General features: G+C 66.5%; 2 protein-coding genes across 2 annotated transcripts; both read left to right on the top strand.

The window, feature by feature from the left end:
• Positions 1 to 2,985: 2,985 nt before the first annotated feature.
• LOC140644773 (collagen alpha-1(XI) chain-like) lies at positions 2,986 to 5,871 on the top strand. Its single transcript, XM_072847835.1, has 9 exons — positions 2,986 to 3,085; positions 3,138 to 3,299; positions 3,382 to 3,592; positions 3,661 to 3,823; positions 3,919 to 4,101; positions 4,277 to 4,369; positions 5,301 to 5,417; positions 5,543 to 5,680; positions 5,851 to 5,871. The coding sequence occupies exons 1-9, from the start codon at positions 2,986 to 2,988 to the stop codon at positions 5,869 to 5,871; spliced, it is 1,188 nt and encodes a 395-aa protein (XP_072703936.1).
• A 315-nt stretch (positions 5,872 to 6,186) lies between these two features.
• COL11A2 (collagen type XI alpha 2 chain) lies at positions 6,187 to 21,280 on the top strand. Its single transcript, XM_072847834.1, has 60 exons — positions 6,187 to 6,210; positions 6,313 to 6,372; positions 6,500 to 6,541; positions 6,649 to 6,721; positions 6,805 to 6,878; positions 7,013 to 7,099; positions 7,320 to 7,376; positions 7,544 to 7,597; positions 7,716 to 7,769; positions 7,847 to 7,900; positions 8,322 to 8,375; positions 8,808 to 8,861; positions 8,962 to 9,006; positions 9,208 to 9,261; positions 9,350 to 9,394; positions 9,595 to 9,648; positions 9,765 to 9,809; positions 9,918 to 9,971; positions 10,284 to 10,328; positions 10,485 to 10,538; positions 10,677 to 10,721; positions 10,846 to 10,899; positions 10,992 to 11,099; positions 11,219 to 11,272; positions 11,375 to 11,428; positions 11,557 to 11,601; positions 11,795 to 11,848; positions 11,992 to 12,036; positions 12,333 to 12,386; positions 12,464 to 12,517; positions 12,716 to 12,769; positions 12,852 to 12,959; positions 13,084 to 13,173; positions 13,267 to 13,320; positions 13,425 to 13,532; positions 13,654 to 13,761; positions 13,838 to 13,891; positions 13,987 to 14,040; positions 14,217 to 14,324; positions 14,702 to 14,755; positions 14,848 to 14,901; positions 14,996 to 15,049; positions 15,242 to 15,295; positions 15,379 to 15,486; positions 15,624 to 15,677; positions 15,806 to 15,859; positions 16,161 to 16,214; positions 16,311 to 16,364; positions 16,493 to 16,600; positions 16,834 to 16,887; positions 16,986 to 17,039; positions 17,281 to 17,388; positions 17,609 to 17,662; positions 17,835 to 17,870; positions 17,955 to 18,008; positions 18,225 to 18,510; positions 18,599 to 18,711; positions 18,848 to 18,916; positions 19,392 to 19,625; positions 20,075 to 21,280. Exons 1-60 carry the CDS (start codon positions 6,187 to 6,189, stop codon positions 20,219 to 20,221), a joined length of 4,245 nt encoding a protein of 1,414 aa, XP_072703935.1. The 3' UTR covers positions 20,222 to 21,280.
• Positions 21,281 to 24,604: the final 3,324 nt, after the last annotated feature.

Below are 24,604 nucleotides of genomic sequence, written 5' to 3'. Positions count from 1 at the left end.
CTGCATGGATGCTGTAACTGGGAGATACTGCAGGGCTGGAACTGGGAGATACTGGGAGATACCCTGGGACTGTAACTGGGAAGTACTGGGAGATACTGGGAGATACCTGGGGACTGTAACTGGGGGCTACTGGGGGCTGTGACTGGGAGATCTGACAGAACTGGGACTGGGACTGGGGGGATGCAGCACCAGGAGCTGCTGGGCCACCGTAACTGGGTGTACTGGGCCATACTGGGACAGCCCCGGCACACCCCGGCCACCACAGTCCCACCCGGGCTATTTTTAGCCCCGTGGCCACCGCGGGCGGCTCCGGGGCTATTTATAGCCCGGGGAGGGGGGGACAATGATGGTGCCAGCGGTGCCAGCCGACCCCGAGGGGCCTCGGGGTCCTGGGGGGGGAGGGGGGTGTCCCCTCGCTCCCCCCACCCAGGACACCCCCCTGGGGTGACGGGGGCCCCGTCTGTCCCTCCGTCCGTCCACCCCCACCGCCTCCTCCGGCCGTGCCACAGCGGGGGGGACCCCCATGTCCCATTCCCTCACCCAGAGACCCCTTGTGTCCCCCCCTTGTCCCCCCCCTTGTCCCCCCCGCCGATGGCTTTGCCAGCCGGTGCCGCGGTCCCGGCCAGACTCCGGCTCTTTTTCCACTCGCTCCCGGCCTGGCAGCAGCCGCTGGAAATTCCTTGGGCCGGGATCAGTCGGAGGCGGCTGCCGGCTGCTGCCCCCCACCCCCACCCCCAACACCTTCCCCTGCCCCCCATTTCCCCCCGGCACCCCTCGGTCCCCCGCACCCCACCGCCGAACCCCCTGACACCGCCTGCCCCCCCCACCCCCCAATGCCTGGGGGTCTGGGGGGGGGGGGAACGACCCAGGAGTTTGGGGGAGCACCTGGGGGGTCTCGGGGGAGCACCCAAGGGTCTCCAGGGAGGACCCAGGAGTCGGGGGGAGAACTTGGGGGCTTGGGGAGCACTCAGGGGTCTCCAGGGAGGACCCAGGACCTTGGGGGGACTGGGGGTCTGTGGGGAGGATCCAAGAGTCAAAGGAGGACCCAGAAATTTGGGGAGCGCCGGGGGGGGGTGTGTCTCTGGGGAAGACCTAGAAGTTTGGGGAGCACCCAAGGGTCTCGGGGGAGGACCCAGGAGTCGGGGAGCACCCAGGGATCTCTGGGGAGCACCCAAGGGTCTCCAGGGAGGACCCAGGAGTCTCGGGGGTCTCGGGGAGGACCCAGGTGTCCAGGGAGGAGCTGGGGGTCTCCGGGGAGGACCCAAGAGCACCCAGGGGTCTCTGGGGAGGACCCAGGAGCTCAGGAGCACCCAGGGGTCTCTGAGGAGGACCCAGGAATTTGGGGGAGGACATGGGGGGTCTCCAGGGATGACCCAGGAGTTCGGGGAGCACTTGGAGGTCTCAGGAGAGGACCCCAAAATTTGAGGAGGACTTGGGGGTCTCAGGAGAGGACCCAGGAGTCCAAGACACCCCCCCCCCCCAGGAGGTGGCAACACCCAACCCCACGGTGCCGGGACCCCATCTTTGGGGAGAACGAGCAGCCCCCCAACCTGGGTCCCCTCCCGAGGGGGGGGGGGGCCATGGCAGGTAGCTGGGGACGATGGCCTCGATGCCACCGTACGGAGGACATGGGGGTACGCGGGAGGGGAGAAGGGGGGGCCCCGCTCCGCCCCCCCCCCGGCCCCCCGGGAGTTGAGCTATGCGCCCGTAATGGCTTTTCCTCTCACCCGGCGTCACCGGCAGAAGAAAGGTGCCTCTGTGCCGGCCGGGCTGGGAGGGGGCCAGCGCTGCGGGCGGCGAGGAAGAGGAGGGGACCCGGCGTTGGCGGCTCCCCCCTTCCCGCCCCGAGCATCCCTCGAGGCCAGGCCGGAGAACGGGGGGCGCCGGGTGGATTTTGGAGGGGTAACGTGGTGCCGTGAGCTTCCCCACCGCAGTGCCCCCGGTATGGCCCAACCATCCCGGCCAGGCGCCGAGGGCGGCGGGGGGGACGAGCCCCGTGCCACGGTGATGGGGCTGATGAGAAACGCAGGCCGAGGCTGGCTATGGGGGAGGCGGAGGGGGATGGGAGGCGGACAGACGGACGGACGCACGTGGCGTGGTCCCCATCGCCACGCACCCCGTTGGGGATGAGGGTTTTGGGGTGTGGGGGGGAAGCGTCGGGGCTCGCCGGGGTTGTCCTGGTCGGCTTCACCGGGCTGCACCGGTGTGGCGGCACCGTGTCCGTCTGTCCGTCCGTCCTCCCCCCGGCCCCGGTGCTTGGCTGCTGCCCCTGATGGGTTCTGCAGATGCTGGGGCTGCGATGGGGAAGTTGGGCCGGCTGGGCCAGGGTGGGGATGGGGGGACAGGGGGGACGGTTTGGGGGTGCGGCAATGGCCGTGAGGGGGGACACTGGTGCCGGTGAGAGCCCCCGCCCCGGCCGCCGTCCCGGTGCCGCCGGCAGCCGAACAAAGCCGCCCTTCATGGGCGTCCCGGGAGGGAGATCGGAATTCGGATAGTGGCGGGATGGGGCGGGACGGGCACGGCTACGGTGCCCCACGGCACCTGGCAGTGCCTGGGGCAGCCCATGGTGCCCCATGGCACCCCACAGCACCCCACGGCACCCTGCAGTGCCTGGGGCAGCCCATGGCACCCCACGGCACCCAGTAGTGCTCAGGGCAGCCCATGGTGCCCCATGGCACCCCATGGCACCCCATGGCACCCTGCAGTACCTGAGGCCCCCCACGGCACCCTGCAGTGCCTGGGGCAGCTCACGGTGCCCCACAGCACCCTATGGCACCCCATGGCACCCAGGAATGGCTGGGGCACCCCACGGCACCCCATAGCATCTCATGGTACCCTATGGCACCCTGCAGTACCTGGGGCGCCCCATGGCATCCTATAGCACCCTATGGCACCCTGCAGTACCTGGGGCACCCCATGGTATCCTATGGCACCCTGCAGTGCCCAGGGCATCCCACAGCACCCTGTGGCACCCCATGGCACCCTATGACACCCTACGGCACCTTGCAGTGCCCCACGGCACCCAACAGCACCTGCAGCACCACTCCCAGTGCCGACGGTGGTGCCGGCAGCGTGGCGGGCAGCGGTGGGTCCACCAAGGGGACCCCGCACCCTAACGCGTCCCCTCCCGTCCCCAGGAGAGCCCGTGGACGTGCTGAAGATCCTCCAGCTCCACTCCCTGCCCGAGGGCGTCAAGAAGGTGCCGGGTTTCTGCTCCCAACGCGGCGCCGGCTCCGACGTCGCTTACCGGATAACGCGGCAGGCGCAGCTCAGCGCACCCACCCGGCAGCTCTTTGCCGGTAAGCGGGCGGAACCGGTGATGGGGGGGACCCACGGACCGACCCCCCGCTGTGCTCAACCACCTCTCGCTCACCTCCCCAGGTAAATTCCCGGAGGATTTCTCCATCATGGCCTTGGTGAAAGCCAAACCCGGCGTCCAGGCGTTCCTCCTCTCCATCTACAACCAGGACGGCATCCAGCAGCTGGGCGTGGAGCTCGGCCGCTCGCCCGTCTTCCTCTACGAGGACCAACACGGTCGCCCGGCCCCCGAGGATTATCCCCTTTTCCGGGGCATCGATTTGGCTGACGGCAAGTGGGTACCCGCCAGCCGGCATCCTCCGATGCCGACGGTCCCGTACCCACCTCCCCGTCTCCCCGCAGGTGGCACCGGGTGGCCCTGAGCGTCAGCCGGCGGTCGGTGACGCTGCTGGTGGATTGTCGGCAGCGGGAGACGCGACCCCTTCCCCGCAGCACCCGGCCCCTCCTCGACACCCGCGGCATCACCGTGTTCGGCACCCGCATCCTCGACGAAGAGGTTTTCCAGGTGCGTGAGTGGCAGCGGGTTGGGGTCTTGGGTTGGGGTAGGGGGGGTGTCACCCATCTCACCCCCCCCCCCCCCCCGCCATGTGTCACCCACAGGGTGACATCCAGCAGCTGCTCATCGTCGCTGACCCGCAAGCGGCGTTCGACTACTGCGAGCACTACGGTCCCGGCTGTGCCGCCGCGGCGGACGGCAGCCCCCAGGCCCAGGAACCCCCCCGGCAGCAGCAAGGGGGGGGGGGGGGGGCGTGGGATTGGGGGGGGTGGTGGGCACCAATGGTGGTGGGGACCCTTCTCCCTGGTGTTGGGGGGTTGCTCCAGGGTGGGTTTACCCCCGCAAAGGGGATGGGGTCGGGGGGACACGTGTCCCCGGTGTCCCCCCCCCCAGTGGCTGTGTTTCGGTGACGTTTCCTTCTTCTCGCCCCCCCCATCGTCGTGTCCCCCGTCCTCCCCCCAGTACTCCGAGGAGGCTGCGGAGTACTACGAGTACCCCTACTACTACACTAATAGCGAGGACGGGCCCCCCACCCTGGGGGGGGTCCCCGAAAAGGTAACGGCGGGCAGGGTCCTGTCTGTCCGTCTGTCTGTCCATCCGTCTGTCTGTCCCAGTTGTGTCGCAGGGCCCCCCCCCCCCCTACCAAGCAGGAGCATGGAAGGCCACGGGGAATGAGGGGGGTGGATGCACCCGGGGGGGGGGGACCCCAGGTCCCCCCCTCCGCACTCGTGCCGTCCCCGGGGACCTCACGCTGGGCGCTTTGTGTTTTGTCTCCTCCCCCCCCACCCCCCACCCCCGGGCGGGTTTGTGTGTGTGTGCGTGCGTGTGTGTCGCTGCTGCCGCCTCTTCATCGCCGCCGCCGTCCTCTTCCTCGCCGTGCTGGGAGCTAGAACCCCCCGGCCCCAACCCCAAGGGCCCCCCCAGGGCCGGCACCCCGAAAAAACAACGGATGATGAACACGGCACCCGCCTACGGGAAATCCCCCGGCAAGGGGAAACCCCCCGGGAACCATCCCGGGAATGGGGGTCCCCCTGAAAACAAGATGGGGCTGAGCCCCCCCCCCAGGAACGGGGCCAGGAGCCGAGGCAACAGCTACCAGCAGGTAGAGAACGATCCCGAGCCGGGATCCTGAGTCCGTCCGTCCGTCCGTCCGTCCATCCGTCCCACCACGGGGCCCTTCGGTGACGTCCCGGCGATGCAAATAAAGCGGGGGGAGCGCTGGAAAGATGGGGGGGGTCCCTTTCCAGCGAGTCGTCTCCCACCTTTATTTCTCTCGCCTCCCCAAATTTCACACCCCCTGGTGTCCGTCCCCTCCCGCCATCGCTTTGTCCCCCAAAACGATATCCGGGTGCGTTTTTGGGGAGCCACCTACTAACCCCCTCGCCCCCCCCCGGCTGTGTGTCTCCATCATCCACCGCTTTGCTTGTCCGTCTGTCCGTCCGTCTTGCCCGCTCTCCCATGACCTCTCCCCACCGCTCCCACCCAGGACGGGGGGCTGCCCCCCACGGAGGAGCCCTGGGGGGCCACCGCGTACCCGGATTACGCCCCGGGCCCCCCCCAGGACCCCGACGGTGCCTCCTGGGAGGAGACGGGCCCGGCGCAGGTAACACCCGGGGGGGGACACCCACCCTCCCCGGACCCCGGGGTCCCCTCCCTGCCACCGGACAGGGTGGGGGGGTGCAATGGGGAACTGGGTGGGCGAGACGGGGGGTTCCCCGCTGCCCCCAGTTCTGCCCGTTAACGCCGTCTCTCCTCGGGGTGCCCATCACCCCGCCGTCGGGGCGGCAGGAGGAGGAGGAGGAGGAGGATGGGGGTCCCAGCCGGGCGTATGAGTACGTCTATACGGACCACCCCGAGGAGCTGGGCGTAAGTTGGGGGGGGAGGGGGTCTTGAGTGTCCGTCCCGGCTCGTCTCCACGTCCGTCCGTCCGTCCTGTCTCCACGTCCGTCTGTCTCGCCCCATCCCCGCTGTCGGCCCCTGCACGGCCCCGGGTGCGCGTGTGTGTGTGTGTCCCCTCATTTGCCGTGTCCCCGCAGCATGACCTCACCCTTGCCTAGGGTGTGATGTCACTTGGGCCGTGCGTGACATCATCACGCCCCCCGCCCCCCCCTTCCCTGTGTGCTTCGCCCCGTCTGATCCCCTCAATTAATGGCGGCGCTGGCGTTAATTACCGCTGCGGGACGAGGTAATTCCCACCCCCCCCACGCCGCCATCTCGGGGGGGGGGGGCTGGGATTTGAACTGGGGGTCCATCCCCCCCCCCCCAGTTCCTAAATCCTGACCCTCCCTTTTGGGGGGGTGAGGGGGGTGTATTTTGGGGGGGTTTAACCCCACCCCTTAAACTCAGCCCTGATTAAGGCTGCGTTAACGGGGATGTCCGGGGCAGAGACCCCCACGGTGGGGTTGGCTGTGGGACTGGGGGGGGGACACACGGGGTCCCCGGGGTGCCCTGCACTGACGGGTCCCTCTTGGGGGGGGTTACATGTCTGCCACCCCCAGGCTGTGCGCGGCGTCAGGGGCTACAAGGGCGAGAAGGGCGAGCCCGCCGTCCTCGAACCGGTACGTGTGTATGTGTGCGTGTCCCCAATTTGCAGGGCCACCGGTGTGTCACCGTCATCCCCCCGGCTGGTGACAGCACCCCAGGGCCCGACGCTGACCCCCTAACACCCCCCTTCTCCTCCCGCAGGGCATGTTGGTGGAGGGTCCCCCCGGTCCCGAGGGACCTGCGGTAAGAGCCCCCCGCCTTGGGTGATGGTATGGGGGGGTAGCACCCCGTTGTCACCCCCCCACCCGGTGCCACCATCACCCCATGTCTCTGCTCCCCCCCCCCCCCAGGGCATGTCGGGACCACCGGGGACGCAGGGACCCCCGGGAGCCCCGGGAGAACCCGGCGAGAGGGTGAGTATGGGCTTGGGGGGCCCTCCAAAACCCTCCATCATGGCGTTGACCCCCCTCCTTGTGTCATTGACCCCCCACGCCTGTCCCCAACAGGGCCCCCCGGCCGTGCCGGCCTCCCCGGCTCCGACGGGACCCCCGGACCCCCCGGCACCTCCATGATGCTGCCGGTGAGTGGGGTGGAGGAGCTGGGCGAGGTGTGATGGGGTGGCTTCCCCCCAAAAGGTGTGTCCCCCCCATTTTTTTGGGGGGGCACCCATCCCCACCCCATCCCCACCCCATCCCCACTGTTCGCCTGTCCCAGTTCCGCTTCGGGAGCGGTGGCGGTGACAAGGGTCCGGCGGTAGCGGCACAGGAGGCGCAGGCTCAGGCCATCCTGCAGCAAGCCCGGGTGAGTCTGGGGGGGGGGTGTGTCAGCATTTTGGGGGTGGGGGTTGTGTGTCATGGGGAACCCCCCAGGACCCTCTGATGCCATTCCCAAAGCTGCTCGCACCCCATGGGTGCTGGACCCAGGGGTGCCCGGGGGGTCGCATCCTGCACCCGGTGCCCCTGGTTCTGCCCCCGTATCCCCCGGTGAGGAGTAACCCCCTCTCTGCTTCTCCCCCCCCCAGCTGGCCCTGCGGGGCCCCCCCGGACCCATGGGGTACACCGGCCGCCCCGGACCCATGGTGTGTATCGGCATCTCGGTGGGGTTTGGGGTTCGGGGCGGGGGGAGTGTGTGTGGGGGTGGTGGTACCATGGCGTGGGGTTGGGGAGGGATGAGGGTTGTGGGGTGGGGGGTTTGGGGTGTCTGTGGGGGAACCCCCATGATTTCCCCCCCCCCTCTTGCTCGCAGGGCCAGCCTGGCAGCACCGGCATGAAGGGGGAGTCGGGAGACTTCGGCCCCCAGGTGAGCCCCAAGAACGAGGGGGTGGGGGGGGAGCGGACCCCGATGACCCCCCACCCCCGCCGCCTCGTGCACCTCGTTATCTGGGACCTCGTTAATGCTCTGCCCTCCCTCTCTCCAGGGTCCCCGAGGTCCTCAGGGCCTGACCGGACCCCCGGGAAAGCCTGGCCGGAGGGTGAGTTTGGGGGGGCCGGGATGGGAGGGGATGGGGGGGGGGTCCGCACCCCCTCTCACCCCCTCTGTGTCCGGCAGGGCCGACCGGGGGCTGACGGCGCACGGGGGATGCCTGGCGATCCCGGCGTTAAGGTAACGGCTGGGATGCTCCCGAGTGAGCATTGGGGTCCCCTCGGATCCCCCCACTTGGTCACCGGGACCCGGAGCACCCTTGGGTGCCCACCCGTGTCCCAGGAGAGCTCTGCTGGGGACCCCCACACTGGGCCGGCAGCTGGCGGCCCCACGGCGGACTGGGATGCGGGGAACCCGTGGGATCAGAGCCGGGATCGGTGTGCGGATGCTGGATCGAAGAAGCCGATTCCTTGGGGTGGGGGGCAGCGCCGGACCCCCTGCCGCGCCGGGGTCCCTCTGTGGGGCCGATCCCAGCTGATCCCAGATCCCAGCTGATCGCGGATCCCGGCTGATCCCGGGGAGCATCCTGGAGGTCCCCCCGCTCCGAGGGGTGTCCTCGGTGGCACCTCGGTGACATCTCTGTGTCATCCCCCCCACCCAGGGTGACCGCGGCTTCGACGGGCTGCCGGGGCTGCCGGGTGACAAAGGCCAGCGGGTGAGTCACCGCGGCCGGGGGGACGGCACCCCTGGACCCCCCCCGGCTCCTGCCTGCACACCCCGCTGCCTTCACCCTGCCTCCACCCCTGGGCGTGCCTGCCTTGGGGGTACCCGCAACCCCCCCCCCCTCCTTCTTCCCCGGGACCCCGCCGCCGGCTGCACCCGTAAACCGCGGCCTGAGCAAACACCGGCACCCGCCGTCACCGCCAACGCCGCCAGCCGCCTTCCCACCCCTCCGGCCGGCACAGAGCCCCCATTCACGGCCAGCTGCCTGCGCACACTGAGCGCATTCACGCCGCCCCGCTGTCGCTCAACATCCCCTTTACCTGCTGCCCCCGCGCCCCCACTGCGCCCACCCCCCCCCTTCGCACCCCTGGCACCAGCCCGGCGTGGCCGTACCCGACGGCTGACCCGGGTTTTTGCCCCGTAGGGTGAAACCGGTTCGCAGGGCATGCCGGGACCCCCCGGCGAGGATGGCGAGAGGGTGAGTGGCTCCGGATGAGCCAGGCGTGGGGACACCGGGGTGGGACAGCCTGGATCGCCCCCATCCCTGCTCACCGATCCCCCCCCTTGTCCCTCCACAGGGTGATGACGGAGAGGTGGGACCCCGAGGACTCCCCGGAGAAGCGGTACGGGGTCTTACGCCCGTGGCGGGGGTCTCGCGCAGGTCGAGGGGGGTGACGAAGCGGTGCCACGGCCCCGCTGGCCCCTGCCGTGGCCTGGCGGGGATGGCACCGTGATCCCGGGGGGGGACACATCACATTCCCACCACCTTTGGGAGCAAAGACCCCACCCCGGGTGCCCCCTTAACACCCCATCTGCCCTCGCAGGGACCCAGAGGTCTGCTCGGCCCCAAAGGCCCCCCGGGAATCCCCGGTCCCCCGGTAAGTGCCGTGACAAGACCCCCATCCCCGTCTACTACCAAACCCGCTGCGTGTCCCCCCCCCAACTCAGCACCCGTCTCCTCCGCAGGGCGTGCGTGGCATGGACGGTCCCATCGGTCCCAAGGGGAACCTGGTGAGTGGGGGGCGGCCAGTCCGTCCCACCTGAGCGCTGCGAGCTTCCCCGCAGCAGCGTCCCCCAGCACTGTCTCTCCATGGGGTGTCCCCCCCCTCCCCATGACACCCCCACTAGGGACACGTGATGCCACGCTGGAGACACCGCCGTGTCCCCAGTGGGGTCCTCGAGCACTGACCCGCCCTCTCTGACCGTCACAGGGGCCGCAAGGGGAGCCTGGACCCCCCGGTCAACAGGGGACCCCAGGAACACAGGTGAGCACCCCCATTTTGGCTGGGAGCTGGACCCCCCCCCCCGGCCTCCCTCCCCCTGGAGCAAGGGGGGGGCAGAGGGAGGTAACTCCCCCCCCTTCCCCATCTCTGTGTTTTAGGGTCTCCCGGGACCTCAAGGTGCCATGGGACCTCCTGGAGAGAAGGTGGGTGCCGGGTCACGAATCCGGGGGGGTGCACGGGGAAATGGGGGGGGGGACACGACACATGAGGCTGCTTGCTGCCAGCGCTCACCCCGGCTCCTCTCTCTGCAGGGTCCCCAAGGGAAACCCGGCTTGCCCGGCATGCCTGGCTCCGACGGACCCCCTGTGAGTACCCCCCCCATCACCCCCGGGCAGCATCACCCCGCTCCGAGTCCCCTGCCCTGGGGCAGGGATGCATCCAGCATCCGAAAGATGCTCCGGCCACGTGCCAGCCCTGTCTGACCCCACTGTCCCCAGGTCCCTCGCTGTCCCCATGTTCCCCCAGGCTGGGACGGAACCACCAAGGGGGCTGGTTGTGGGTCTGGGGCGGGGGGGGAGACGCGGTCTTGGGGGGGGGGGATGCGGATGGGGCTGCGTGTCTGTGTGTCCCAACTCAAGGTCTCTCCTTGTCCCCGTCGTCCCCTCTTCTGTCCCCAGGGTCACCCCGGGAAGGAGGGACCCCCCGGCACCAAGGGCAACCAGGTAAAGCACCACACGGCCGGACGCATCCCGCTCCCTGGGCTCTGCCCCCCTGGGGGGGCAACGGGCAGCCCCGGCCCCCCATCTGTGGGGGGGTCCCGTAGTGGGCCCCCTGAATGTCCCCTGGCGCACGGCGCAAACCTTCCTCTCCCTCCGCAGGGCCCCTCGGGTCCCCAGGGACCCATCGGCTACCCAGGCCCACGCGGTGTGAAGGTCAGCGACTGATTTTTTTTTTTTGGGTTGGGGGGGAAGCGGGTATCGACCGACACCGCTTTTTGGTGCGAAAACGGGAGAAATCGGGAGCTGTGATGCCTCCTCATGCCGTGGGTCACCCTGCGCCTCTCTCCCTAGGGAGTGGACGGTATCCGGGGGCTGAAAGGACACAAGGGAGAGAAGGTGGGTGTCTGTCCCCGTGCCCCCCACCCTGCTGGCGGTGTGGTGGTCCCCGGCCAGCAGCCGGGCTGCGTCGTCGTCCCCTGCCCGTTGATGCCAGCATCTCCATCCTCATCCTCTCCCGCAGGGCGAGGAAGGCTTCCCCGGCTTCAAGGGGGACATGGGCGTGAAAGGAGACCGGGTAGGTGCAGGGGGGGCTCCCTGACGTCCCCCCAGGGCTGCTGCCCCGCCTGGACCACCCTGATGTGTCCCCCCCCCCGGCATCTCCCGCAGGGTGAAGTCGGCGTGCCGGGCTCCCGGGGTGAGGACGGACCCGAAGGTCCCAAGGGGCGGACGGGACCCACCGGTGACCCCGGTCCCATTGGACTGGTCGGAGAGAAGGTGAGGGGACACGGCGAGGGGATGGGGACATGGCGGGGGGGCAGCGTGCCGCTGCAGCGGGGCCAGCGAAGACCCCCGCGGGCACCTCGTGACGTGCCCCCATCACGTCTCTCCCACAGGGGAAGCTGGGAGTGCCAGGCCTGCCCGGCTACCCGGGACGTCAGGGTCCCAAGGTGAGCGTGGCGGTGAGCGTGGCGGCGAGCGTGGCGGCCGTGGGGCTGCCCCACATGCCCCCCCCCTCAGCACCGCTCATCCTAACTCTTCTCCATCTCCAGGGATCGCAGGGTTTCCCCGGATTCCCGGGCAGCAATGGCGAGAAGGGCGCGCGGGTGAGTGACCCCCGGCTCGTGTCCCCCCTCGGGGACCAGCTGCAAAGCAGAAGGGGGACACAGGCACCGGGCGGGGTGTCCCTTGCCCTGTCCCCCCCCATGTGTCTCTGAAGCACTCTCTCTTATAGGGCCTGTCCGGCAAATCGGGGCCCAGGGGCGAGCGTGGCCCCACGGTGAGTATGGGGCAGGGTTAATTGTGGGGGGCTGTGCTCTCCCCCCTCCCCACGCCCCTCTCCTGGGGTGCCCTACACCCAGCCAGGCTGGGAATGGGGGGCCCAGCACCCCCCAGTCTTGGGGGGGGGAAGGGTCCCTGGGTGTGGGGGGGCCGATGGACCACCCGTCACCCCCCTCCGCCTCCTCCCGCAGGGTCCCAGGGGCCAGCGAGGACCACGAGGAGCCACCGGGAAGTCAGGGGCAAAGGTCAGTCTGGGGGGGGGGGGCTGGGGTGGGCTCACCCCAACCTTTGTGCGTGTGCAATCGCACACGCGTGTGGCAGCTCCGGCACCGACGTGCGCCGGAGCCAGTCACCTGCTGGGCACCCAAACCCTTCCTCGCTTCCCCAGGGCACGTCTGGCAGCGATGGCCCCCACGGCCCCCCAGGTGAACGGGTAAGTGGGTGTCCCAGCCTGGATTTTGGGGGGAGGGGGGGTCCCAGCTTGCACGAGCACCCTGGTGCCGTCCCCACCAGCCACCCACCATGCCTGTGCCGGGCTCTGTGACCCTCCCCGTGCCTGCCGTCACCCAGACCCCCAGGTCACCCCGTCACCGGTGCACGCAGCTCCGTCTCAGTGCGACCCTCGCGCTGGGCGGGGGGGGGGGTTTGGTGAAGCTCTGCTAACGAGCTCTGTTGTTAATTAGCACCGTCCCCGGTGTGCCGTAACTACCCTGCTCTTCTCCCCTCTAGGGCCTGCCAGGACCGCAGGGACCCAACGGCTTCCCGGGACCCAAAGGACCCCCCGTAAGTAGTGGGGTGTGTCCCCCCTCGGCATGTGAGGTGCCCCCGGTGCCGCTCAGCCCCTGCTCCTCTCCCCCCAGGGCCCCCCCGGCAAGGATGGGCTTCCCGGCCACCCCGGGCAGCGAGGAGAAGTCGTAAGTGTGTCTATGTCCCCCCTCCCTTCCGCACTGACACCCATGTTGCCCCTCAAGCCGCTCTCCTGTCCCTGCCACTTGTCCCCAACACCCCCCAGCCCCCTCCTCGCCCCCCGTCCCTCCTCAGGGACATGCTGCTACTCCCAGGCTACTCCTGGCTTATTCACAAGCCCACCCCCCATCTCCTCTCTCCTCCAGGGCTTCCAAGGCAAGACTGGCCCCCCCGGGCCCCCCGGGGTGGTGGGACCTCAGGTGAGCTCAGCCTTGTGTGGGTGGGTGGGGGGTCCCCAATTCCCCCGGGGCTGCACTGACTCTTGCTCCCACCATGTGCCAGGGAGCCGCTGGGGAGTCGGGCCCCATGGGGGAGAGAGGCCACCCGGGCCCTCCTGGCCCCCCGGGAGAACAAGGGCTACCAGGACCATCCGGCAAGGAGGGCACCAAGGTGAGATGGCGGGAGGGTGGTGGGTCAGGGTGGGAAGGTGCTGTGGGCATGGTGACGGTCCCTGGGGAGTGGGACGGGGTACCGGGGCGTGGAGCCCCCCCCATCTCACCCCCTCTCACCCTAGGGAGACCCCGGCCCCACTGGCTCTCCTGGGAAGGACGGTCCCGCCGGCTTGCGGGGTTTCCCCGGTGAGCGGGGTCTGCCTGGCACCCCAGTGAGTAAATCTCTTCTTCGGCTCAGCTGGGACCCCCCCAGCCCACCCCACCCCCTGACAGCATCGCACTGACACCCCCTCCCCCCCCCGCAGGGCGGCCCAGGGCTGAAGGGCAACGAGGGACCGGCGGGACCCCCAGGACCTGCAGTAAGTGTCGTCATCGTCCCCGCCGTGAGCCCTGGTGCCGCATTCGCCGTGGCCCCGTGGCTCCCCTCGGGCTGACGCCCCCCCCCCAACCCATCTTCCCCCAGGGCTCCCCTGGGGAGAGAGGTGGCCCGGGGCAAGGTGGTCCTGTTGGCCCCCCGGGACGACCAGGACCACAGGGACCACCAGGCCCCGCCGGAGAGAAAGGAGTTCCTGTGAGTACTCAGGGACATCCCGCTCGCATCCCATGGGGAGAAGCAGTGGGTCCGGGAGGGGTGCAAGGGGGTGGGTGCCTGCACCCCTCACGCCCGCCCCTGCCTTTTCCCATCCCTCTAGGGTGAGAAGGGCCCCATGGGTCCCGCTGGCCGGGACGGCGTTCAGGGTCCTGTGGGTTTGCCTGGCCCAGCCGGCCCCCCCGGCGGCCCTGGGGAGGACGGTGACAAGGTGAGGTCCTACCCTGCCCCAGTGTCCCCGTGCGCCCCGATGTGCTGGGGCTCAGCACCCTCCTTCTCCCCCCCAGGGCGAGGTGGGCGAGCCGGGACAGAAGGGCAGCAAAGGCAACAAGGGCGAGCATGTGAGTGTGACCGGTGCTCCCCTGCCCCACCAGACCTCGTCCCCGCTGTCCCCCGGGGCTGTCCCCGCCTCACTGACCCCTTCCCTCCCTCTCAGGGTCCTCCTGGTCCCCCTGGGCCCATCGGGTCGGTTGGGCAGCCCGGAGCCGCCGTGAGTATCCCGGAGGCAGGGCAACGCCGCGGTTGGGGACGCGACATGGGAGGGGGGATCCTGTGCCACCCCTGGGGCCACACCGAGGAGGGGACGGTCTTGGCGAGGAGATGTCCCTGTCCTCTGGTCTGGTCCCCGGGGCTGAGCGGCGGCTGACCCTCCTTCCTGCCTTGCAGGGCGCTGACGGGGAACCGGGTGCCAGAGGTCCCCAGGGACACTTCGGAGCCAAGGGCGACGAGGGGACGCGGGGCTTCAACGGCCCCCCTGGCCCCATCGGGCTCCAGGTGAGCAGGTGCCCCCCCACCCCCACCCCAGCACCCCACAGCCACCCCCTTGCTCCGGGGCAGTGCCACTGCACCTGTCCTGCCTGTCCCCAAAATGGGGGGGGGGACATACATGCCCGGGAGGGGCTGGGGGTTTGGGTGCCCAGCTGGGGAGCATCCCTTGCTGCCCCCATCCCACTGTGCCCCCCTGCCCGCCCCCCACCCCCATCCAGCTGTGTCAGGGCTGTCTGCATCTCCTGCCTGTTGCATCCAGATGTGCCCAGCCCCCCCCACATTTACCTTTTCGTCGCCGTTTGCCCCCCACCAGCCAGTGCCCCACATCTGCCCCCCCAACACCCGCTGTGCCCCCACCTTGTTAACGCTCTCTCTCGCCCCAGGGTTTGCCGGGTCCGGCCGGTGAGAAGGGTGAAACGGGTGATGTGGGCCCCATGGTAAGTGACCTTGGTCCCTCCCGGCCCCGTGTCGCTCTGGGTGGGGGTACCCCAGGAGCATCCTCACTCTGTGCTTTCTCCCCCCCCCCCAGGGCCCACCCGGCCCCCCAGGCCCCCGTGGCCCAGCTGGACCCTCTGGAGCTGATGTAAGTGACCCCGCTTTCCCCCCGTTGCCCCACTGTCCTTCCCCATGTGGGGTGCTGGGGTGACCGGCTCTGCTCTCCCCTCACCCCCCCGCAGGGACCCCAGGGACCTCCTGGAGGTGTTGGAAACCTGGGACCTCCTGGTGAGAAGGTACGTCCCTGGACATCGGGGTTCGCTCCCCGAGGGGGGGCGGGAGCCATGCTAGCGGGGCGTAGAGGTGGGGCGATGCCGTGGGGCCGCAGCGGGTCTATGGGACGCGAGACCAATTTGGAGGGCTTGATCCCAGAGGGGGGATGGGGTGGCACGGGAGGGGGGTTTGACTTCTCTTTATTCCCATTTCAGGGGGACCCTGGTGAATCAGGGGCCCCGGGAATCCAAGGGGAGCCAGGAGTCAAGGTGAGTGATAGCAGGGACACCCCTGCATCTGTCCCCGTCCCCTGGCTGCCCCTGCCGGCCGCTGACCCCATCTTGCACCGCAGGGCCCGCGAGGAGAGCGAGGGGAGAAGGGAGAAGCCGGAGCTGCTGGTGCTGCCGGGCCACCTGGAGGGAAAGGGCCCCCCGGCGACGACGGGCCCAAAGGCAACCCCGTGAGTGCTGTGTGTCCCCCAGAATGTGGGGGGACATGGGGAGGGAGCAGGGTGGGTTCGCTCCAGGAAGGCATTGGGACCCCTTGGGCGGGGGGAGGTTTGGTGTCCCCTCAGGCTAGCAGCTCTCTCTGTTTCAGGGTCCCGTTGGCTTTCCAGGTGATCCCGGACCCCCAGGTGAAATGGGTCCCAGGGTGAGTGTCATGTCCCACCCGCTCCAGGCTTCTCCCACCACTGGAGGGGGCTTCCCTGGGAATGAGGTTGGGATTCAGGGGGGGTGTGTGGGGCCTTGTGCTGACTCCAGGTTTTCCCTTCCCGACAGGGCCAGGATGGCGCCAAGGGCGAACGCGGGGAGGACGGCGAGCCCGGGGAGCCGGTGAGTGCCCTGTTCCAGCACGTCCCCCCGTCACTGTCGCTCTGGGCAGGGATGTCTCGACCAGATCCCCCCTTGAAGCTTCGGACTGGATTGACCCCCCTGTTTCGGGAACATCAGGGAGTGGGGAGCACAGCCTGTCCTCCCTTCTGTGGCCATCGGATCTGGTCCCCCCGGTTCTGGGACCCTCCCATCCCTCTGGGTGCTCCTCACGTGGCACGGGATCCTCCTCCCTGCCTTCCTCTCCGTCCCGTCTCTGGGACAAGGCCAGCTTGCTCGACTCCCTTCTTTTCTCCCTCCTTAGGGCTCGCCGGGTCCGACAGGCGAGAACGGTCCTCCCGGTCCCCTGGGGAAGAGGGTAAGTGCCGGGTGAGCCCGGCTCTGGCTGTGACACATCCCATGCCACCCGCCTGGATATCCCTGTCCCTCACCGCCCTCTTTCTCCTCTCCGCAGGGCCCAGCCGGCTCCCCCGGCCCCGAGGGGCGTCAGGGCGAGAAGGGCGCGAAGGTGAGCGATTCGGTGACCTCCGCTACGCTGTGGGCCAGCGGTGCCCCATGAGGAGATCCCAGAGGTGTTGCTGAACTCCGTGCGCCCGCATACGGGATTGGCCTCACCCGGTTCCTCTGTCCCCACAGGGAGAACCGGGCGCAGTGGGTGCTCCTGGGAAGACGGGTCCTGTGGGTCCCCAGGGCCTTGCTGGGAAGCAGGGCCCGGACGGTCTCAGAGGTCTGCCTGGCTCGGTGGTAAGTGCCAACGTCCCCAGACAGGGCACCAGGGTCCTGTGCCCAGGCTGAAAGCGCCGCAGGGTCTGCTGGCACAGGACAGAGGAGGGGCGAGGGTCTGACCATCACCCTGGGAGGGGACTGGGACATGTCACCGTGCCCATGGTTCATGGGGAGCTGCCCGGGGTGGGCACTGCCACCGGCAGCACCGACTCTGGATTGGTGGGACTCATTTTGTCACGTTGCCTGCGCAGGGAGAACAAGGCAAACCAGGGACCACAGGCCAGGCTGGGCCGCCAGGACCAGTGGTGAGTGTGGCCCCTTCTCCCCTGCCACAGCTCCCCGAGGGGAGGTCCCCAACTTTATGCTCCCCACATCTCACATGCCTGCCTGTGTAACTCTGCAGGGTCCCCCAGGTCTCCCCGGCCTCAAAGGTGACACCGGTGCCAAAGGAGAGAAGGTGAGCAAGGTGCAGCGAGCGACCCGTGCTCTGGGTCACCGCTGTGCTCAACACAAGTCGGGGACCACGGCACCCCGGTGTGGGTCATGCCCCACACTTAGGGGCCAAGACCCTAAACCCCGCTGTGCAGCCAGCACTGGGTGGGCTGGTTCCTATAGGTCCCCTGAGTACTGTCCCCCGCCGGGCACTCACCACGTCCCCCTTCGTGGCCCCATGCTGATCTCCAGTTGTGTCTTCCCAGGGCCACCCTGGTCTCATCGGCCTGATCGGACCCCCAGGGGAGCAGGGGGAGAAGGGAGACAGAGGTCTCCCCGGCCCCCAGGGCTCCACGGGGCAGAAAGGAGAAACTGTGAGTGTGGGGCCTGGGGAATGGGGGGACCTGGGGGGGATGAGGATGGGATTGTGGTTGGGGGGGGATCCATCCATGCAGGTGGGGACCATAAAAGTGGGAAGCAGGGGTCGACTTGGAGGGTTCTGGGAGTGGGGAGCCCTGCAGGGTGCTGGGGAAGGTGGGAATGGGGCTGTCCTGGTTTCCTCACACCGATTTCGGCTCTCCTCCTGTCATGCAGGGGATCCCTGGTGCTACTGGACCCATTGGCCCCGCTGGTCCCCCCGGACTTCCCGTGAGTATCCCCCATGTGCTGCCGGTCCACACCCCTCCCTCTCCAAGCCTCACTGCTCACTCGCTCCCCCTCTCTCCTCCTTGCGCCTGGGGTCCCAGTTTCCCTCCCTGTGTTTGTGGGGGTGCTGCTGTCCCCCCACCCCACCGTGCCAAGACCTGGTCTTGCTTTGCAGGGCCCAGCTGGTCCCAAAGGTGCCAAGGGAGCCATGGTAAGCGCCGAGCCGGTGCCCCCATCCTGCCACCACCTTCAGTCCTGCCCAAGGCTCACGTCTGTGAGTGTCTCTTTCCTCTAGGGCCAAGCAGGACCCAAAGGTGAACGTGGACCCCCAGGACCCCCTGGACACCCGGTGAGTGGCTCAAGTGTTGGTGCCAGGGAAGGGATGACACGGGGGGGTGGGCGGGATGTAGGAACAGCCCCTCGGTAGGTAAAATGACACCCAGGAATGAACATGGAGGGATGGCTCCTATCTCAAAGCCTGAGCACTGGGCGGTTTGGGGCCCTGGGGAGTGGGGCCTTTGCAGCCCCCTGTGCTCAGGTGCTGACAGTGCTGTGATTGCCACAGGGCCCCCCCGGGGAGGTGATCCAGCCCCTGCCGATCCAGCTGCCCAAGAAGAGCAAGCGCTCCATCGACGCCAGCAAGCTGGTGGACGAAGAGGAGGGTGAGGACGGAGAGAGAGCAGCCGCCGACCAGGCATCTCGTGACTACGCTGATGGCATGGAGGAGATCTTCGGCTCCCTCAACTCCCTGAAGCAGGAGATCGAAGGGCTGCGGCGCCCAATGGGCACCCGGGACAACCCTGCCCGCACCTGCCAGGACCTGCAGCTCAGCCACCCGGGCCTGCCTGATGGTGAGCTGCACCGGCGCTGGGTGGGGGAAGGATGGCAGTCAGCGCAGCAGCACTGCCCCATGCGCTGATCCCTCTCCTCCCTGCGCAGGCGAGTACTGGATTGACCCCAACCAGGGCTGCGCCCGAGACTCTTTCAAGGTTTACTGCAACTTCACAGCAGGTGGGGAGACCTGCGTCTTTCCCAGCAAGGACATACAGGAGGTGAGCAAAGCGGGGGGCAGCTCAGCGTGCAGGGTCCCAGCGCAGCCTCGGGAGGCAGGGTGGTGGGGATCGGCCAAGAGAAGAGGGTGGCCTGGGGTGCTCCCCGCCTCGCTCATGGCTGCCTCTCCTCTTCCAGGTGAAGATGTCGGCGTGGGAGAAGGAGGTGCCCCAGCGGTGGTTCAGTCAGTTCCAGGAGGGCAGCAGGGTAAGGATGCTGCCGGCTCGCAGGGGTGGGCTAAGGCCCCTGCGGCACTGGGTGAGGCCCCGGGGATGCATTCCGCATGCCCTCAGGTCTCAGATGTGGTCTGAGAACACCTGCCCGCGTGTCACTCCCACGCGCCCTCCTGCATGAGCCCCTGGCACACCCCCCTGCCTTTCCCAGGCACCCTGCCTGCACTCCGACTTACACCTTATTGCCCTCTCCTATAACGCCCTCAGTGTGCCCCCAGCCGCTTACCTTGGTGCTGTCTCGGGGGCGGCTGGATGCCTCTTTTCCTCTGTTCCCAAGGAGAAAGAGAAATGTCCCCCATCTGGCCTTGAACCTGTCAGCCCTTCTGACCATCATCCCTTCCCCAGCTGCCTCCTCCAGGGGGGTCTAGATCCCAGCAGACCCCCTCCAGCCCCACTTTTCACACGCCTCTGGCCGTCAGCCCCCATTAACTTGTCTCCTGCTCCCGCAGTTCTCCTACACGGACTCGGAGAGCCAACCCCTTGGCGTGGTGCAGCTGACCTTCCTACGGCTCCTCAGCATCTCTGCCCGCCAGAACTTCACCTACCACTGCCACCGCTCAGTGGCCTGGCACAGCACCACCTCTGGGGACCACCAGCGTGCCCTCCGCTTCTTGGCTGCCAACGAGGAGGAGCTCAGCTACGACACCAGCCCCTACATCAAAGCTGTGATGGATGGCTGCACGGTGAGCGTGGCAGGGGAGCAAGGCAGGGGTGGGCAGTGGGAAGAGGGACGTAACTGGAAGCAAGAATACATGGGGCTGGAGGAGTCACGGGGAGAGAAAGCTGAAGAAAAAGGGATGAGTGAAGGCACAAATGGGTAATGAGGAGAGAGGAGGCACTAGAAGGCACCAAGATGGAGGGATGGGAGAACTGAGAGAAGGCAGGACCTTTCCCTTGGGGGTGCTATGAGTGTAAGTAGGGTGCCCCGGAGAGGGATGATCCAGTGAAATGCCATGGTCCAGGGAGAAAGGGTGGCTGGAGAGAGACACTCCAGGGTCGAGCCTGGGTAATGCCGGAGCAGTGAAGGCTGCTGGATAAAGAGAAGGGTTTGGTCTGCATGAGCCTGTCCGAGGCTGGTGCTCCTGGTGCCCCCCAGCCCCTGACCCATCCGCCTGCCTCCCCTCCCCTGCAGGCACGAAAGGGCTCCAGCCAGACGGTGCTAGAAGTGAGCACGCCCCGCCTGGAGCAGCTCCCGCTGTTGGACGTGCGCGCCATGGACTTTGGCGAGCCCGGCCAGAGGTTCGGGTTTGAGGTGGGCCCAGTCTGTTTCCTCGGCTAGGACCAAACCGTCACCCTCCCTGCCACACCCTGGCCTCCAGTGGGGCAAACCTTGCCTCCTCGCATCCCCCCACCGCCTCCAAGTGGCGAAGCAGCAGGACCCACCTCCCCCTCGCATCACATCACCCATCTGCTGCTGTGAGGAGCCGAGGTGCCAGCCCTGCCCACACGCACCGAGACCGACACGCCGCTGCTGCCGCCCCCACGGGGGCCAGGGTCTGGAGAGATGCCAAAGAGACTTTAACGCTTAGAATAAATCTATATTTTAATATGTAGAGAGACAGAGAGGAAAATTTTTAACGGATCCACTGGCTACCTCCCTTGGCGCCCAGCAGTGCTCCCTTCCTCCCAGTATCTCCCTCCAAATCCCAGTGCTCTTTCCCAGCATTCCCAGGGCTTATTTTCCATGCTCCCCCCTCCCCCGTGCCCCACCACCCCAAGGGGAACCCCTCGAGCAGCGCACCTGCCAAGTAGAGGGAACAGTACTCGGGTTTGCTCTCTGTCTGGAGAGCTGAAGGGTTTTAAAGCCTAACGTGGCGAGCAAGCCCGGGACAACGCTGGTAGGCTGGTCGAGCACCACTAGCACGCGTTTGGGATTAGCACCAAGAGAGCTCTTGTACCTCTCTCCCCATGTGGATTTGCACCACGGCAACCCTCGTGCTTCAAAGCTGGTCTCTCGGGGTCAGGAGGGAAAGGACCCAGGGACGCATCTGTCCCCAGGAGCGTTACCTCCTTTGTGCGCAACCCCACAGCAACAGTCGCTGTCCACCTCTGACAACGCACCGAGCTACCTGGGCTCCGTAGTCTGGTCCAGCCTGACTCATATAGGTGGAGCGGCCACTTGACTTCGCTACTCTGCTAATCAAGGCTAATTAATTTGAAAAAAGCTTCCCTGTCCCATCAGGGTGCTACTTCTCTTCCCTGCTGCACCCGGTAGCTCAAAGGGGTTCCAGTCCCTGTCCTTAGTCCTACCTCCAGTCATTGCAAATCACCCCTCTTACAATGGGCGTATTTAAAAAGCCTCCAACAAAGCCTATCCCTAGCCGTGGAAGGAAGTGAGGAAGAAGGACGTTGTGTTTTTACTGTGTTTTTTATTTTTTAAATTAATTATATTATTTAAAGGAGTGGATACAACCATCAATACTGGTCCCTGCAGCGTAATTTTGGATTTCCCAAAAAAAACCCCAAAAGTGAATTTCTGCATGGAGATTAACCCAGCCCAGTGCTTGGGGGAGGAGGGAGGGGAGGAAAAAATAATAATAAAAAAAAAGTAAAAAATTTTTTCCTTGGTGCTGTCTGATAAAAAGAAGTTTAAAGGGGCACCAGTCTTTGCTTTTTAGTTTTCTTAAAAAGCAGAGGTGTGCCCCCTGGTGCTGAGCCGGCGGCCTGTATAATGTTTTGTAAGTAATTTTTTAAGTTGTATTGTAATATATAATCTATAATTTTGCTGCTTTTTGGGGGTCGGGTTTTTTGTTTCCTTTCTCTCACTTTCCCCTAGCTTACCTATGTGATTTCCTCCATCATGAAATTCTTCCATACAGAGACAAGTTTCCATCCTGGGGAGAAAGTGGGGAATAAATACACACGCACATAAATAAACGCACCTGCAACTGGGCTGCTCAGTCCAGAAGGGGCTGCAGAACATCCGGGCCACAAAATGCTTCTCAACGGCTGCTAACAGAAGCCTTGCAAACTAAAAGGAAAAGCCATGCTGCCAAAAAAAAAAAAAAAAAAAAAAAAAAAAGAGCTTTGGGAAAAAACAGGAGACTCTCGGTCCCCTGAATCTGCGGGGATTTCAGCTCAAGTAGGAGTTGTCTGAGAGGGAGGCTGCCAGTTGTCTTGGTGCATCGGGATGGGATCCAGGGGGATCCCTCCATGGTGGGCCAGGTAACCCCACACCTGAGGGGAAGGGAGGGACAAGGTGGTGCAAACCTTCTGGAAGGTGAGCAACCTTCTGCTCTGGGTTTGCTAAGGTGTCTGGGGTGTTTTCTCCAGTTGACAAACACTGCTGCAACTGATTGCTGCTTTAATATCGAGCAAGTTTCCAGCAGCCCCATGGGACAGCTGGGAACCTGGCTCTTCCTAGAGAAAGGCACCCACAAACCCCCTTTTCCCCCTCCTCACGCTGGCACCTCTTGTTCCTCTTAGCTCTTGCCTGCAGATCTGCCCGTGCCTGGTCGCGGCTGGCTACGACAGCGCCTTTCCCACTTGCTGCATCCTGCGTCCCTGACAGACACCCACGTCCCCCTCCCTGCTCCAGTTTACCCTCAGAGACCCTACTCCCACCATGCCCAAACCCGCTGGTCACTGTCACCAACCTGCCAGCAACCCACACACCCTCTGCTCCCCGCCACCACCGCAGCACTACCATCCATGGCTGTTTCCACCGTACCACTGCCCAATGCACACACCTCTCCTTACCCCCTCAGACACCCTGGTGCTTCCTTCTTGTCCTCAGAGACCCATTACCCCCCTCATGCAACTTCGACGCCTGCCTCTGCCCTCAGCTTCCCCACCTTCAGCGGTGCAGCCAAACCACCGGTGGGGAGCCTGAGCCGTAACCTGTTGCCAGGCTGAACGTGGGCCGGGAAACGGCAGCAGTGCAAGGGGGGGGAAAGGGTGAAAAGCGGCAACAGCGTGAGAGGAGAAAAGGGCGGGAAGCGGCGCGAGCGTGAGGGGAGAAAAGGGAGGGAAGCGGCGCGAGCGTGAGGGGAGAAAAAGGGCGGGAACTGGCATCAGCGTGAGGGGAGAAAAGGGCGGGAAGCGGCGCGAGCGTGAGGGGAGAAAAAGGGCGGGAAGCGGCGCGAGCGTGAGGGGAGAAAAGGGGGGGGAGGGGGCGCGAGCGGGGGGGGAGAAAAAGGGCGGGAAGCGGCGCGAGGGTGAGGGGAGAAAAAGGGCGGGAAGCGGCGCGAGCGTGAGGGGAGAAAAAGGGCGGGAAGCGGCGCGAGCGTGAGGGGAGAAAAAGGGCGGGAAGCGGCGCGAGGGTGAGGGGAGAAAAAGGGCGGGAAGCGGCGCGAGCGTGAGGGGAGAAAAAGGGCGGGAAGCGGCGCGAGGGTGAGGGGAGAAAAGGGCGGGAAGCGGCGCAGCGTGGGGGGAGAAAAAGGGGGGGAGGCGGCGGGAGCGTGAGGGGAGAAAAAGGGCGGGAAGCGGCGCGAGCGTGAGGGGAGAAAAAGGGCGGGAAGCGGCGCGAGGGTGAGGGGAGAAAAAGGGCGGGAAGCGGCGCGAGGGTGAGGGGAGAAAAAGGGCGGGAAGCGGCGCGAGCGTGAGGGGAGAAAAAGGGCGGGAAGCGGCGCGAGGGTGAGGGGAGAAAAGGGCGGGAAGCGGCGCGAGCGTGAGGGGAGAAAAAGGGCGGAAAGCGGCGCGAGCGTGAGGGGAGAAAAGGGCGGGAAGCAGCAGTGGCGTGCGGGGCAATGGCTCTAACCGTCGCTTGGGGGCGCCGGGCCGGTCCCAGCGGCCGCCTGTGCCGCTCCCTCTCCTCGGCGGGCAGCGGCGCTCGGGGCTCCCGGCGGAGCGAGGACGGCGCCGGCCGAGGTGAGGCGAGCCGTGCTCCCAGCCGCCGCTGCCCCTTCCCCCTGAGGGCGAGGCGGGGGAGCCGCTGGTGCTCCGTCTGTGTGCAACAGCCGGGCTTCTGTGGTAAAAATGTCCCCCCAAAGCACTCTTTTATGGTGGAATGACCGTTTGCGCAGCTGTCAAACCCGCCAGGGCAGGGGCTGGCCACAGTCAAAGCGCTCTTTGTGCAACCAAGTGCTGGGCAGGCAGGGCTTGAGGGCTGGCGGCTGGGTTGGCAGAGCGTTACGGTCGTAGCCGCTGCTGGAGGCCATACCGTGGCTGCGCGAGAGGACACAGGGACAAAGGCAGGGCTGTTTGGGGCAGGGCAGGGATGCTTTGCCTCGCAGATGGAAGAGGTGCAGAGGGAGGGTCGGCACCTTGCTCATCTTGTAGTGATAGGACAAGGAGTAATGGTTTTAAACTCAAAGAGGGTAGATTCAGCCTAGATCTAAGGAAGACTTTTTTAAAAGATTTTTTACACTGAGGGTGGTGAGACACTGGCCCAGGTTGCGCAGAGAGGTGGGAGATGCCCCATCCCTGGAAACATTCAAGGTCAGGTTGGACGGGGCTCTAAGGAACCTGCTGTAGTTGAAGATGTCCCTGCCCATGGCAGGGGGGGTGGACTAGATGACCTTTAGAGGTCCCTTCCAAATCTAAACAGTTCTGTGATCTTCCCTGAGCTGCCACATCCCAAACGCAGTTACAGGTGCTTAAACACTGAGCAGGGAAGATGACGCCTGGCCAGGCTGGCTTTCGAGCTTTGTGAAAAACACTGACCCGAGGAGAGAGCGCTGTTCCTCCAGGCGTCACCTGACTGTTCGGCCTCTCTTGGAGG

Source organism: Ciconia boyciana, chromosome 29 (genome assembly GCF_034638445.1).
Source record: "Ciconia boyciana chromosome 29, ASM3463844v1, whole genome shotgun sequence".
In the NCBI taxonomy this organism is placed as follows: domain Eukaryota; kingdom Metazoa; phylum Chordata; class Aves; order Ciconiiformes; family Ciconiidae; genus Ciconia; species Ciconia boyciana.
Note: the sequence above shows the minus strand (reverse complement) of the source record. Positions and strands in the feature narration are given on the sequence as shown.

Bases quoted from the DNA above. Each gene is read 5' to 3' on its own strand.
- LOC140644773 (XM_072847835.1), top strand. From the start codon at position 2,986: ATGACACCCTACGGCACCTTGCAGTGCCCCACGGCACCCAACAGCACC. The intron at 3,086-3,137 runs GTGGGTCCACCA...TCCCGTCCCCAG, and splicing joins CGGCAGCGTGGCGGGCAGCG to GAGAGCCCGTGGACGTGCTG. The intron at 4,102-4,276 runs GTGGGGACCCTT...TCCTCCCCCCAG, and splicing joins GGTGGTGGGCACCAATGGTG to TACTCCGAGGAGGCTGCGGA.
- COL11A2 (XM_072847834.1), top strand. From the start codon at position 6,187: ATGTCCGGGGCAGAGACCCCCACG. The intron at 11,849-11,991 runs GTCAGTCTGGGG...TCGCTTCCCCAG, and splicing joins CCGGGAAGTCAGGGGCAAAG to GGCACGTCTGGCAGCGATGG. The intron at 13,321-13,424 runs GTAAGTGTCGTC...ATCTTCCCCCAG, and splicing joins CGGGACCCCCAGGACCTGCA to GGCTCCCCTGGGGAGAGAGG.